At 41.5% G+C, this 14,704-nt stretch overlaps 1 protein-coding gene across 1 annotated transcript; it reads right to left on the minus strand.

Annotated features, from left to right (window-relative positions):
• Positions 1 to 2,288, minus strand: LOC149267403 (uncharacterized). The gene is made up of 2 exons (XM_089411585.1): positions 1,881 to 2,288; positions 1 to 774 (listed from the first exon to the last, which is right to left on the minus strand). The coding sequence occupies exons 1-2, from the start codon at positions 2,286 to 2,288 to the stop codon at positions 1 to 3; spliced, it is 1,182 nt and encodes a 393-aa protein (XP_089267711.1).
• Between the last annotated feature and the right edge of the window lie 12,416 nt (positions 2,289 to 14,704).

Below are 14,704 nucleotides of genomic sequence, written 5' to 3' on the forward strand. Positions count from 1 at the left end.
TTAGGACTGAGGAATCAGCCTTTTCAACATGTCAGCGTGCTCATCGGTAGTAATATGCAATGCAATACGGAGACGGGTCAAGAAATCATGACGTTCCCAGGATAAGTGAGACTGAGACTGAGCATAAAAGGCCTTTAACACAGAATAATATGCCAGTAACTCTTCATCATGTGTTTCTAGTCTTTCCTCTGCCACCATGTTCAACGGATTATTCCTCTGAGCTTTGTTGTCAAGCTCAGTTCTAGGAGAACCAAGTATTGCACTCCCTGTACATCTTTCAACAGGAGTCTCGGTGTATTTTAACATTTGATCCATGGATTTTGTTGGCTCTGTAACTTTAAATCTTTTGACATCATTACCTGGTGTAGCTATAATGCCTCTATACTTTCCATCCTTTCTATCATCATAAACATTCAGTCGTTTAACACCTATCGAATGAGGAGCAAGTAAATTTCCTTTCTGATTTTGTTCCACAACATTTCTCTTCTTCCTAGATAGGGCTACATCATTCTTCAATATTGCGTTTGCGTGATTGAAAGTATTGGGCCTCCCTGAATCTTTATCTCTACTTGCTTGAAAAGAAAATTCTTCAACGTCTAATGTTGCCCTGTTTTCTTTACCATCATAATTCGTTCTGTGCTTTTTAACTTTTTTTTCAAACTTACTTTGAGATTGTGCATTAGTTTGCATATCCCAGGGAGATGATGCTATCGAAATTCTCTCACTATCTGCAGCCATGGGATATTTTCCTTCATATATGATATTGTTTGTTTGCTGAAAAAAAGAAAAGAATAGATCAGCCATTTCATTAATCAATGACTCACAGAATCTCCAACTTCACTAAACAAATTAATTAATTGACTAAGACAAATTATCAATGAAATTTTCCACAGAATTAGAAAAACTAAGCAAAGTAGTTTAGTTGGTAAAAAAAATCCGCAATTTAACTTTGATCTTCTCTATGCCACAGAATTTGGTATTACTTCCATGGCAATGCATTGAGAAATGCGTATACAAAAATTGGCAATATAATAGGTATAAGCAATCCTACTGGTTTAAGATGTTCATAGTTCTACTGGTTTAAGATGTTCATAGTTCATACATGTAGAGGATTTGCAAGAAAAAACTAATCTACAGGGAGAATGTACCAGTAGATTTATGCTATATTCTAAAACCCTACCACTAAATAAAAAGAAATTATAATTTAAAAAACCTCCGTCAATTCCACTTGCACACGTTGGGATCAATGTCTACGTCAAGTATATAACAATATACAATATTATAAGTAAAAACAACCTTATTTATCAATTAGCTACTTATTTATCAATTAATTGCCCATTTGTGTGGATGGATTAAAATAGAGCATAATATACAAGAATAATGTATAACTCATATTTATCATTTTGTAGAGTCTTAGCTCAAACTGGAAATAGAAAACACTGATAATTTAGGGCAACACAACCAACCTTAATTGGCAATATACCATGTACATCTAACTCTCCTTTAGATTTCTACCTGTGTATTTATTTAGATGGATAATAATAAGACCTACTTTACAAAAAGAATGGTCAATTAAGGATTTCAAAATTATCTGCAAACTCTGGAATGTAAGCATTTAACTATGAATTTGAGTTTTTGAAGGCTTTGGCTCAGTTAAATGCAACTGCATGTACTCAATGCATAATAAAGTAGTAATAATTCGCTTAGATACGCCCTTCAAAAAAGCCCTTCATTCACATCTACATACGCTTATGGAAGGCCTTAACTGTATTGGTAATGATCATAAACAATAGACTAAATCTCCAATATTGCAGTAACCAAATAGCAAAAATTGTACATGAAGACCCAAAAGCATAATAAAAATACAGTAAATATGTTACCTGTGAGGGTACCGGGTACCATTTTCCTTTGAGCCATTCTTGAGCAGGTCTTAATTTGGAGTAATGATACGTTTTCTGTATATGATTGTGAGGAAAATATATAAGGAAAACCTCAGAATTGGTGCTCATAGGTTGGGTGATGATGCCCCGCCACCAGCACCCTTTGTCAGAAGCTTCAACCGCGTCTCGGATGGAGTAATTGTAATTGTTTGGTGCCTGAGGGGGAATGGGTCTGACTCGGGCATAGGGAACATCTTCTTCTTGTGTCAATGGCTGTGCGTCGCTGTCAGGGTGGCGGTCGTAGCGTACCTTGTAATGACGCCCTCGCCCACGACCATATGCATGGACAACCACTGCCTCCGTCCAGGCACCATCCATCTGCACCTCCACACTCGTCTTTTGGTCCATCCCAGCGATCGCTACTGTACCACAACGAAACCCGCTACTGTACCACAACGAAACCCCAGAATCGCAGTCAATCAAGATCCCGACAATTAGACTAATGTAGTACAACGAAACCCAGAATCGCAGTCAATCAAGATCACGACAATGACTCGACCACAGTCCAATCAAGAACGACAACAATATAAATCTCTTCTTTAGGTCAACGATCGCTACTGTACCACAACGAAACCCCAGAATCGCAGTCAATCAAGATCACGACAATGACTCGACCACAGTCCAATCAAGAACGACAACAATATAAATCTCTTCTGCAAAGTGAGTGAGAGAATCCTAAGATTGAGTAATGGCTAAGTAAAAGCTGCATGAAAATAATATATATTGCTTCCACCTCGTAGGTTGGAAGGATGTATTTTCGCCGACGCCACCATATACCATGTGAGGTATTGTGCGCTACGAGGCACCACCAGTCGTGCCGTTTCAATCTGGTATTTGGTGTGGTTCGATGTTATTGGATCTCAATTTGGTGTTTCGCTGGTTTGATGTTATTGGGTTACAAGTTGGTTTAGTGCAGTGTTTTGTTTTGATGTTATTGGGTTTCAAATTGGTTGAGTGTTTTATTGGGTATTAAATTTAGAATTAGTTTATTATTATAAATTAAATTATTATTATTATTTGGGATGTGATTTTCAAATTAAATTATTATTATTATTATTATTATTATTTTTGTATCGGACTTTTACATTTTTTTTATTTATTATATCAATCACGTGCGGAACTTGGGTGGGGGGAGTAACAACCTCCGCCCTTACCATTACACCATGCACTTCATGTGCTTATTATTTGGGATGTGATTTTCAAATTAAACTTTTATTATTATTTATGATGAATTGGTTTGGAAATAAATATGTACTTTGTTACAAAAAAAAAAATTTCTTGTTGTTAAAATAAGACTTTAAATTGTTAATAATTTTTAGTTAGAGTGATTTATGGTGGTTTGTTATGTTATTTACTGTGGTTCAAGGTTCTAGTGACATGACCACTTATAGTAACTCTCAAAGGATAGATGTCCAATTAGAGTCTAGGATCTTGGCCCCAATATTTGGTGGTCTCTCCGCTTTTCAAGCATTAACTTGAATTTTGTTAAAAATTATTTAGAAATATGGACAACCAAATTATGGTAAAACATTTTACATTAAAAAAGAAAACATAGTTTACTAGCTAACCCTATGACAAACCTTAGACAACTAAGAAGCCTTCAAGGTAAGTCCGAGCCATGAGGAGGTTGATCTCCCCATTAACTCACAAGTAATTAGTAAAAATTTCTTATAATATCAAATAATGTATGTAGATTTTTAGGTGTATGTCCCTTTTACAAACATTGAACGGATTGTAAATTAAAATACAATAGTTATAACAATCTTATGAAGCAAATTGTGCCAAACTACCATTCATCCACGAGGATCTTGTGAGTCAAGCATGAGTGGAGTCTTGAGTGGTTCAAAGTTGAAGTGGTCTTCAAATGATCATGATCAATGAGGTCTTTAGCTTTCTCAACTTCGCGAGTGGTAGTCGTCAACATTCACTGTTCAGTATATTGAGCTTCGTCAGTGATGTCAATGGTTGGTATGGTTTTCATGGTGTTCAAAGGATATGGTTTTGTACCTCGTTGTCGACATGTGTTTGTCGTCAATTCTACTCGGGTTTGGTTGTCGACATGTGTTTGTTGTCATGTGATGTTGACAAATGTCGCTTTGTGACAAAGATGTGTGCATGGGTTTTATTATATAAATCAAAGTGATGTAATACATAAACCTAAGTCCTAAATCCTAATACACCTAAACCCTAACTTTAAAAGCCCATTTGGGTCATGTAATAAACATTACAACACATAAAGAATTCCAAAACCACATAAACCATTACATTGCCTTATAAATGCCCCTAACCGTTGGCCTAACCACGCGGGGAGCCGATCGTGACAACAGGCCATGTGAGTGGACACAGATTAACCGTCGAAGTTAACTGTTTCAAGGCCTCACCATGCGGGGATTTATAACTAACTGCTGTCATGTGAACAGTGCACATGTAATGGTTGCAGTTGCTTAAATCCTCAATGGTAACCATAACATGTGAAGAGAGTTTATTCGCACAGTCACACAAACCGTAGCTGCTAATAGCGTGGGGACTGGAACTTTAGGCAGAGGTTTCCAAACGCTACAAGAAGAATGTGTTGGTAGCAGGAACCATCGAGGATCATCTGACGGGAGGAAACTTGCAATTAGAACGCAGTTGTTGACATGGTTTCTGTCACCTTTTTCTGCCCGAATAGCAAACCACCAGTAGTTCTGTGCTTATCCAAAGTGTTGTTTTGGGTTTTAATTGTTAAGATTGGTTTAGAGTAATGCCACCACCTTGTGACTAGGCCTGATGTGTCCCTAGTGGTTAGAACGAGTTCACTTATGCCTAAACTTACCAATGGAGAGCTTGAATGAACCCAAAAAAAAAGAACTATAAATTCACCTTTTGGTCATGAAGAAGGGCATTAGAGAGGTTTTGGAACTTAGTGTGCAGATTCTAGAGGTTACACGCAGTTTTGTTTTCAGTGTAACAGGAGCATCCAGAGTCGGAATTGGGAAACATGATAGGCGTTGGAAAGATAATTCAGAGAGCTTTCTTGTGACGGTGACTAGGAGTGCCAGCATGTTGGCATTATGATTCAGGTGTTGTCCTTGATGGCAAACTCATTCAGGTGATAAATCAAGAAGGACGCAGAAAATATGTTCAGCAAGTGCGTCCCCGCAGGTAGACCATGCAGAACCCGCGTCCAGGGACGCAGGCCAGCCGTTCAGGAGGTGCGTCCGCCCAGTGCACACATTTCAAGGCAGAGAAAAGCACGTGGGGGTTTCTTGTGTGGTATCTAGCCGACGGTTTTGTGTTTCTATGGTGTCGGCTCGTGGTATTGTTCCACGCTTTGGGGAGAAGCTTGCCTATATAAAGCAAAGGAGTTCATTTGGATTGCGTATCATCTTGGTTGAACATCTCTTGGTGAGATCTAGTCCAAATCTATAAGGGCGAATCTTCTAATGGACTACGATCTATATGGCGCATGATCAGATCTGTGGATCTGAGTGTTTGGGTTGGTTCTGAAGTCCTCTTATCTTCTATATCTGAAGGGACACAGATTCAGTGAAAGGAAAGTGCGTCGGGACGCAGTACAGTAAAGGCTCAGGTGCGTCTCTGAAGCGAAAGACGCGGCGCGATAGTGTTTCTGGGTGCGTCGGTCGCAGAAAAGCAAAGAGGAACAGTGCGTCTGCACGCAGAACAGCATAAGGTACACTGCGTCCAGTCGCAGGCCACAGAAAGAAAATATGCGTCCCTGTCTTAAGATGATCTGTTGACTGTATATTTCTGTCCATAAGGTGTTCTGGGTTGTTTCTGTAATTACTGATCTGATATCTGTAGTAGACTGTATCTGTTGTATACTTGTTGATCATTTGATTCTTCATGAAAAGAAGTAGGGGGTTGTAGCTCCCTTCCAGGAGAGACTGGAAAACGAGAGAGAGTTGTAGCTCTCTGCAGGTTGCAGCCTGCGTGCTGGTAAAGGACTGCACCAGTACAAAATCATTGTAAAAAGAATTTCTTGAAAGAAGATAGAGACATATTGCAGCAGGTGGTTTTTCTCCCGCATTGGGTTTCCACCTTACATCTTGTGTTCTTTGGTGTGACTGTCTATTTTCTTTATTCATGCTCATTGTTTTATGGTACTGATATGCAAGAATATTTCAAAAGATCAAATAAGGAAGATTTGGTAAATTGCTAGATAATACTGATTCACCCCCCCTCTCAGTATTATTTCCAACAATTGGTATCAGAGCAGGTCCTTCAGAAAAGCTTGATCGCTTGAAGGTAGATCGTTCATCATGAGCAACTACGAGAGAGAAGCATCAATCAGGCCACCCGTCTTCGATGGGACAAACTTCAATTATTGGAAGGTAAGAGTTACTGCATATCTTCAATCTCTTGGTACAGAAGTTTGGAACATTGTAGAATCAGGCTATGCCTTTCCTTCAGCTACTCCTACAGATCCAGCTGAGAAAAAGCAGTATGAAACAAATGCAAAAGCAGTCAGTACTCTATTAGGAAGTATATCTCAAACAGAGTTCATGAAGGTCATGCACTTCAAATCAGCAAAAGAGATATGGGACAAAATGATCACTAGCTATGAAGGAGATGAACAGGTAAAAGAAGCTAAACTTCAAACTCTCAGGATTCAATATGAGACTCTCAAGTGTTGAAATTTGGTACCGGAGGACAGGTGGTTCCCTAAGGCTTTGATCTTTGGCCTAGGGAAAAGTGTCCAAAAGAATTTAATTTTTTCTCCTAAAGTAACTTTATAATTTTTATAAAGTTAAATCTAATTTGAAAGTGACTTTAAGTGATAAAGTTACTAAGTCTAATTTTAAAGTGACTTTATAAAGTCAATGAAAAATTAGAAAGGAAAAGTGACTTTGGAAATAAATGACTAAGTGGGTCTTTATTAAAGTGGGGTGAATTAAAAAATAGAAAGTGAGATTTAAATGAGCATTTAATCTCAGCCATTGATCTAAATCTATTTCAGCCATTGGATTTAGGGATCACCCAAAAGTCATTTAGGGTTGGGTTAAGGGAGGAAAAGGAGAAAAAGATCATTCATTCTTTCATGAGCAGATTGGGAGAAGGAGAGCAAGAGAGCAAGGGAGATTTCTGGACAAGGAGGAGAAAGAGGCAGCAGTTTGGCACACACACCAAGGCAGCATTTCAGCAAATCTGAACAGCATAAAGAACAAGCAGAAAAAGGCAGATTTAGTGAGCAAAACAGTGAAAAAATTATTTTTCAGCACGAATATCGAGGAGGCGATTTTCTGCACTTTTCCCGAGGGCTGTCCGTACAAGTCCGTACAGTCCGTACAGTCCGTACGGTCCGTACATCCGTACGTCCGTACAGTCCGTACATCCGTACGGTCCGTACAGCTCTTCCAGCAGTTTTCAGATTGTCGTTTGGGCTGAAAACAGATAAGTTTTGCTTGCTGGAAAAATTTCTGTTTTGCTGATTTTTTGCTGAAAATATTTTCTCTGTAAAAGGCATTTTCCAGAAATAAAGAAGAGCTCTCAAACTGGTTTTCCCCAAGAGTTGTAGGGGGTTTTTCCAGGGTCAAGTTGACCAAAAATCACTGAGTTTAAATGTGTTTTTATGGCTGTTTTAATTGCTGATTTTTTATTTCTGCAATTTCCAGCACTCTGAAAAATTTCCAGAATTTGTGTTTTCAGCAATATTTATTTTTTCAGTCTGTTAAATGTATGGCTATGGGAATGGGCATTTAACTATATGGGAGAAATAAGGTGAAACTGAAAACCGGGGTGGGAAACTGAAAATTTTACATGGTATCGGAGCTTGAGTGCTGAAGGGCAGTTTGGGACAGCAAAAGGAAAAAAAATACAGCTGCTGATTTTTTCACTCAGAAAATTCCAGCAAGCTGATTTTTCATAAACAACAGTTTTATCTTTACCACAGCAGTGCTATTTTTCAGTTTTGGGACAGCAAGATGTCATTGGGATTGAGGGTGGAGGATAGGTTGGATGGGCATACAAATTACAGCGTTTGGAAGGAGAGAATGCAGAGTATCTTTGAGGAGGCAGAAGTCTGGGATATCATGGTGCATACAGCACAGCACCCTGTTGTTGTGCCTACTGATGCTACTCAGTTGGCAGCTTATAATAGAAAGAACAACAAGGGTAAGAGGCTGATTCTAGACGGAATCAAAGACCATTGCATTCCTCATGTGAGAGGAAAGAGCAATGCCCATGAGATGTGGACAGCATTGTCCAATCTCTACCAGAGTACCAATGAGAACCGGAAGATGGTCCTGAAGGAGAAGCTGAAGAACATTAAGATGGGGAATGATAGTGCAGCTGGATATCTCACAAAGATTACCAATGTGAGAGATGAGTTGGCAGCGATTGGAGAGGCCATTCCATCCACTGAGTTGGTGCGTATTGCAGTGAATGGCCTCCCCCGTTCATGGTTGAACTTTGCTGATGGGGTTTGTGCACGTGAGACCCTTCCCACATGGGAGAGGTTTTGGGATGATTGTATACAGACAGAGATCAGGAAAGGACAGCTTGGGGCAGCCAAGCCAGTTGAGCAGGATGAGGACGTAGCACTGATGGCAGGAGGCAAGAAAGGCAAAGGGAAGAAGCAGGCTTCCACAAGCGGTGGTGGAGGCAAAGGCAAAGGTAAAGGTAAACAGGGTAACTCACAAAAGGACTATTCCAAAGTGAAGTGTTGGAATTGTCAGAAGATGGGACACTATGCAGTTGTGTGTCCGGAGAAGAAGAAGAAGAAGGGGAAGACCCAGGATGTGGCAGCGTCAGCTGAGATTGAGGACTTTGCAGGTCGTTTTGACCGGGAGTTTGCGTTCACTACATGTGAGTCCTCTAGTGCAGGATCACCTGCCACACAGGTTCAGAGGGAGCATGCTTTTCCCTCGATTAGCGGAGCATCTACAGGTATCTGGTATGTGGACAGTGGGGCTTCACGTCACATGACAGGAGTCCGGGAGTACTTCTCAGAGCTTTCAGAGAGTGGCACTGATATTGAGGTAGTACTCGGTGATGACAGAGTTGTTAGAGCAGTCGGGGTGGGGACAGTGACATTTCAGAGGGAGTCCAAACCTCCCTTGAAGGTGTCAGAGGTTCTTTATGTGCCAGGGATGAGGAAGAACCTCATATCCGTCTCAGCGTTGGAGGACAGAGGATATGAGGTACTGTTCAGGGAAGGACAGGTGTTGATGTATCCCAGGGGCTCTCCAGCTGATTCAGCTAGAGTGATAGGTGTACGCCATGCAAAGGTGTACAAGTTTGCATTCCAGCCCCCTTTGGCATTGAGCTGTAGTACCGACAGCAGAGCTAGCAGTTCTGAGCTATGTGAGATTTGGCACCGCAGGATGGGGCACATGTCTCATGGAGCCTTGAGGACATTGCGGGAGATCACTACAGGTGTGCCAGATTTCAGTACTGATCACCATGATACTTGCAGAGGTTGTGCGATGGGCAAGTTTGCCAAATCCCCTTTTCCCAGCAGTGACAGCAGAGCGACGGGGATACTTGATTTGATTCATTCCGATGTGAGCGGTCGGATGTCTCATGTTTCCTTGAGTGGATATGAGTACTATGTCTTATTCATTGATGATCACTCCAGGAGGACCTGGATTTATTTCTTGAAGACCAAGAGTGAGGTCTTCAAGCGGTTTCAGGAATTCAGAGCTCTTGTGGAGACTCAGACAGGTCGAAAGATCAAGTCCCTGAGGTCGGACAATGGAGGAGAGTACACCCTTGGAGAGTTTGTTGACTATTGTGCAGAGGCAGGCATTAGGAGGGAGTTCACTGTTCCTTACAACCCCCAGCAGAACGGGGTTGCGGAGAGGAAGAACAGATCCATCATAGGGGCTGCCAAAGCCATGTTATATGATCAGGGGTTGCCATTGTTCTTGTGGGCAGAGGCCTGCAACACAGCTGTTTACTTGCAGAATAGGAGTCCGCATCGTGCCTTGGGGCACATGACTCCGGAGGAGGCTTTCTTTGGGAAGAAGCCTGATCTTGGTCATCTTCATATCCTTGGATGCATTACATACTCCTATATACCCAAGGAGGAGAGGACCAAACTAGAGCCCACCGCAGAGAAGGGTATCTTTGTGGGCTACAGTGAGACCTCAAAGGCCTTTCGGATTTACATTCCTGCACAGAGGAAAGTTGTTGTCAGACGGGATGTGAAGTTCGAGGAGGACAGGGCCTTTAGGAGGTCACGGGAGTTAGAGTATCTGGATCAGCCAGACCCTCAGCAGCAGTTGAGTCAGTCGCAGGGATCCAGTGGGCAGGGATCAGGAGGATCCGGAGGTACATCTATGAGGATGTCAGGTCCATCAGTGAGCAGTGGCTCGCCGAGCCAGAGGGGTGGTGCTCCGGGCAGCATACAGAGCAGTTCACTAGGGAGTCCACTGATGGACAGTTCACACGGTACCTCAGCTTCTACAGGTTCAGGTGCAGGCAGGAGGACAGCAGACAGACAGTCAGGAGTTCAGGCTACTGATGGGGATGAGGAGGAGGAGTTTCATTCTCCTATGGGAGAAGCATGCTCAGGGAAGAGGAAGCCCAAGTGGCTTCAGGACACCTTGAGAGATGCCACATCTGTTGCTGAGCCGAAGAGGCCGGTCAGAGAGAGTAGACCACCTGAGAGATTTTGTAGCTATATGGCGATGGTTACCAGCATCCTTGACTCTGAGCCTTCTAGCTATGAGGAGGCAGCTAGCCAGCAGGTCTGGAGAGAGGCCATGCAGGAGGAGTATTCTTCTATCATGAAGAATGATGTTTGGGAGGTGGTGCCGAGGCCTGAGGGCAAATCCGTGGTTACTTCCAGATGGCTTTACAAGGTAAAGCATGCTGCAGATGGCAGCATTGAGAAATTCAAAGCAAGGTTTGTGGCTAGAGGGTTCTCACAAGTAGAGGGAGTTGATTATGAGGAGACCTTCGCTCCCGTGGCTCGATATACTTCGATCCGCTCCATTATATCGATAGCAGCAGAGATGGGTTGGAAGATCCACCAGATGGATGTGAAGACCGCATTTCTCAATGGCTTCATACAGGAGGAGGTGTACATTGAGCAGCCACAGGGCTTTGAGGTGCATGGGAAGGAGTCCCATGTGTGCAGATTGAAGAAGGCCCTTTATGGCCTGAAGCAAGCTCCCAGAGCTTGGTACTCCAGGATAGATGCATACTTGCAGGGGATGGGCTTCACAAAGAGTGAGGCAGATCCGAACCTTTACTTTATTGTGATTGGTGAGGAGCCTCTCATTCTGGTGCTGTATGTGGATGACTTGATCATTACAGGTGCAGAGAGACTCATAGAGCACTGCAAGAGAGATCTTGCAGCGGAGTTTGAGATGAAGGACATCGGCTTGATGCATTACTTTTTGGGTTTGGAGGTGTGGCAGGAGGAGGGGCATTTCTTCCTGGGGCAGGGGAAGTATATTGTGGACATCCTTAGCAGATTCCACATGGAGGATTGTAGACCCATGTCGACACCGATGATCACCAACTGGAAGAAGCTTCATGCTTCGGATTCCGAGTTGGTGGATCCCACATTGTACAGGCAGCTGATTGGTTCCTTGATGTATTTGGTCAACACCAGACCAGATATCTGTTTTGCAGTCAACACGATGAGTCAGTTTATGTGTGAGCCTAGGAAGGTTCACTGGGTGGCTGCAAAACACATTTTGCGGTACTTGCAGGGGACAGTGGATTATGGTCTGGACTACAGGCAGGGAGATGGAGTGAGATTGGCAGGATACACTGATTCTGATTGGGCAGGTTGTGCTTCTGATAGGAAGAGCACTTCAGGGTGTTGTTTTGGGTTGGGTTCAGCAGTAGTGTCATGGTTCAGCCGGAAGCAGCAGTCAGTAGCACTGAGTTCAGCGGAAGCAGAGTATATGGCAGCCAGTCTAGCTAGTTGTGAGGCCATTTGGCTTCGCAAGATGTTGTTTGGCTTATTTGGTCAGCCGTTGAGACCTTCAGTGATTTACTGTGATAATCAGAGTTGCATTAAACTCACGGAGAATCCAGTATTTCATGACAGGTCAAAGCATATCGGGATCAGATATCATTTCATCAGAGACCATGTTCAGAAGGGAGCTGTAAAGCTTGAGTATATTTCCACTGATGAGCAGGTTGCAGATATTCTTACCAAAGCCTTACCACGGGGCAAGCATGTCTACTTCAGAGACAAGATGGGTGTGGTGAGGAACACCTTCCTCGGTAAGAGGGAGTGTTGAAATTTGGTACCGGAGGACAGGTGGTTCCCTAAGGCTTTGATCTTTGGCCTAGGGAAAAGTGTCCAAAAGAATTTAATTTTTTCTCCTAAAGTAACTTTATAATTTTTATAAAGTTAAATCTAATTTGAAAGTGACTTTAAGTGATAAAGTTACTAAGTCTAATTTTAAAGTGACTTTATAAAGTCAATGAAAAATTAGAAAGGAAAAGTGACTTTGGAAATAAATGACTAAGTGGGTCTTTATTAAAGTGGGGTGAATTAAAAAATAGAAAGTGAGATTTAAATGAGCATTTAATCTCAGCCATTGATCTAAATCTATTTCAGCCATTGGATTTAGGGATCACCCAAAAGTCATTTAGGGTTGGGTTAAGGGAGGAAAAGGAGAAAAAGATCATTCATTCTTTCATGAGCAGATTGGGAGAAGGAGAGCAAGAGAGCAAGGGAGATTTCTGGACAAGGAGGAGAAAGAGACAGCAGTTTGGCACACACACCAAGGCAGCATTTCAGCAAATCTGAACAGCATAAAGAACAAGCAGAAAAAGGCAGATTTAGTGAGCAAAACAGTGAAAAAATTATTTTTCAGCACGAATATCGAGGAGGCGATTTTCTGCACTTTTCCCGAGGGCTGTCCGTACAAGTCCGTACGGCCGTCCGTACAGTCCGTACAGTCCGTACGGTCCGTACATCCGTACGGCCGTACAGTCCGTACATCCGTACGGTCCGTACAGCTCTTCCAGCAGTTTTCAGATTGTCGTTTGGGCTGAAAACAGATAAGTTTTGCTTGCTGGAAAAATTTCTGTTTTGCTGATTTTTTGCTGAAAATATTTTCTCTGTAAAAGGCATTTTCCAGAAATAAAGAAGAGCTCTCAAACTGGTTTTCCCCAAGAGTTGTAGGGGGTTTTTCCAGGGTCAAGTTGACCAAAAATCACTGAGTTTAAATGTGTTTTTATGGCTGTTTTAATTGCTGATTTTTTATTTCTGCAATTTCCAGCACTCTGAAAAATTTCCAGAATTTGTGTTTTCAGCAATATTTATTTTTTCAGTCTGTTAAATGTATGGCTATGGGAATGGGCATTTAACTATATGGGAGAAATAAGGTGAAACTGAAAACCGGGGTGGGAAACTGAAAATTTTACATCAAGATGTATAATGATGAAAGTGTGGCTAATTATTTTCTTCGGGTAGATGAGATTGTTAATTGTATGAAAAATTTGGGTGAAAAAATAAAAGAGACTATAGTAGTTCAAAAGATTCTAAGATCTTTATCCCCCAAGTTTGAATCTAAAGTATCTGCAGTAGAAGAAAAGGAAAATCTCTGTGTTCTCACTATGTCTCAGCTGCATGGAATTCTAACTGCTTATGAAATGAGAAAGGGAGGTCCATCAGACAGAAGGGAAGCTGCTTTTAAAGCATCAGGCAAAGAAGATCACTATGAAGCAAGTCATGTTCCAGAAGAAGAGGAAGAAGAATCAAATTTTGTCAGAAATCTTCAAAGGGGTTCTGGAAGGTTCAGAGGTAAGCTACCTTTCAAATGTTTTGCTTGTGGAAGAGTAGGTCATTATGCTGCAAAATGCTCTTATAAGGATAAAGGAAAGGAACCAGTTAGATGGAACAAGAAACAGAGTGCAAATAAGAAAAGCTACTACACCCATGAAGATAGTGATGGCTTATCAAACAGTGATGAAGATGAACAAGGTAACAAATATAGATTGTTAATGGCATTTGAAGATGATGATTATGAGGATGCTGTAGATGTGGATAACCTTTATGATGAAATTACTAGACTCAAGAGATGTATAGAAGAAAAGAACATGATTATTGATACTCTACAATTTCAAATTGATGAAAAGGAAAAACATCTTGAAAAATTAGAAGGTGAAATTGTTGGTCTTAGAAAAGAAATTGAGAAAACAAAAACTATTAATCTCAAGTTTGTCAAAGGATCTGAAACTTTGAATGAGATTATCAGTGTGCAGCGGTCTCCACTAAATAAGACAGGTCTGGGCTATAATGGAGAAACTTCTCAAGCATCCACTTCAAAAAGTTATCTTGATGCAGCAAGAAGAAATGAGCAAGAGCACAAGGAAGATCATCAGGTAAAGCAGGGACAAACGTCAAACAGAAACTATCAGGGGCAATCCAGCTTAAGGGTGAACAAAAGCCACAACCAGCCACAGGTAAAATCTTCCCAATTTGGTTCAAGAATAGATGAAAATAGAAATTACAATCAGTTGGCTGGTAGATTCAATAATCGCAGAAACTTCTTCAATGGACAATGCTTTTCTTGCCATAACTTTGGTCACAAAGCAGCTCAATGTGTTGCGTATAAAACAATCATGACTAGGGAAGCTCAAAAACAAAGAAGTATGACAGGGATTACAAAAAGGACCTATAACAACTTTTCAGCTCTTGAAAATGAAGTTGAATGCTCTATTTGCAATAATTTTGGACATGAAGACTTTGAATGCAGAAGCAGGTTTCCGGAAAGAAAGGTACAAGAACAAAAAAAGGAACAAGCCTCAGGCACCAAAACATGGAAAATAAAGGAACCTCAAACAGA

The sequence above is a fragment of the Pinus tabuliformis genome, chromosome 6 (assembly GCF_031772625.1).
Source record: "Pinus tabuliformis cultivar Carrire ecotype Pingquan chromosome 6, CPIR1, whole genome shotgun sequence".
NCBI lineage: Eukaryota > Viridiplantae > Streptophyta > Pinopsida > Pinales > Pinaceae > Pinus > Pinus tabuliformis.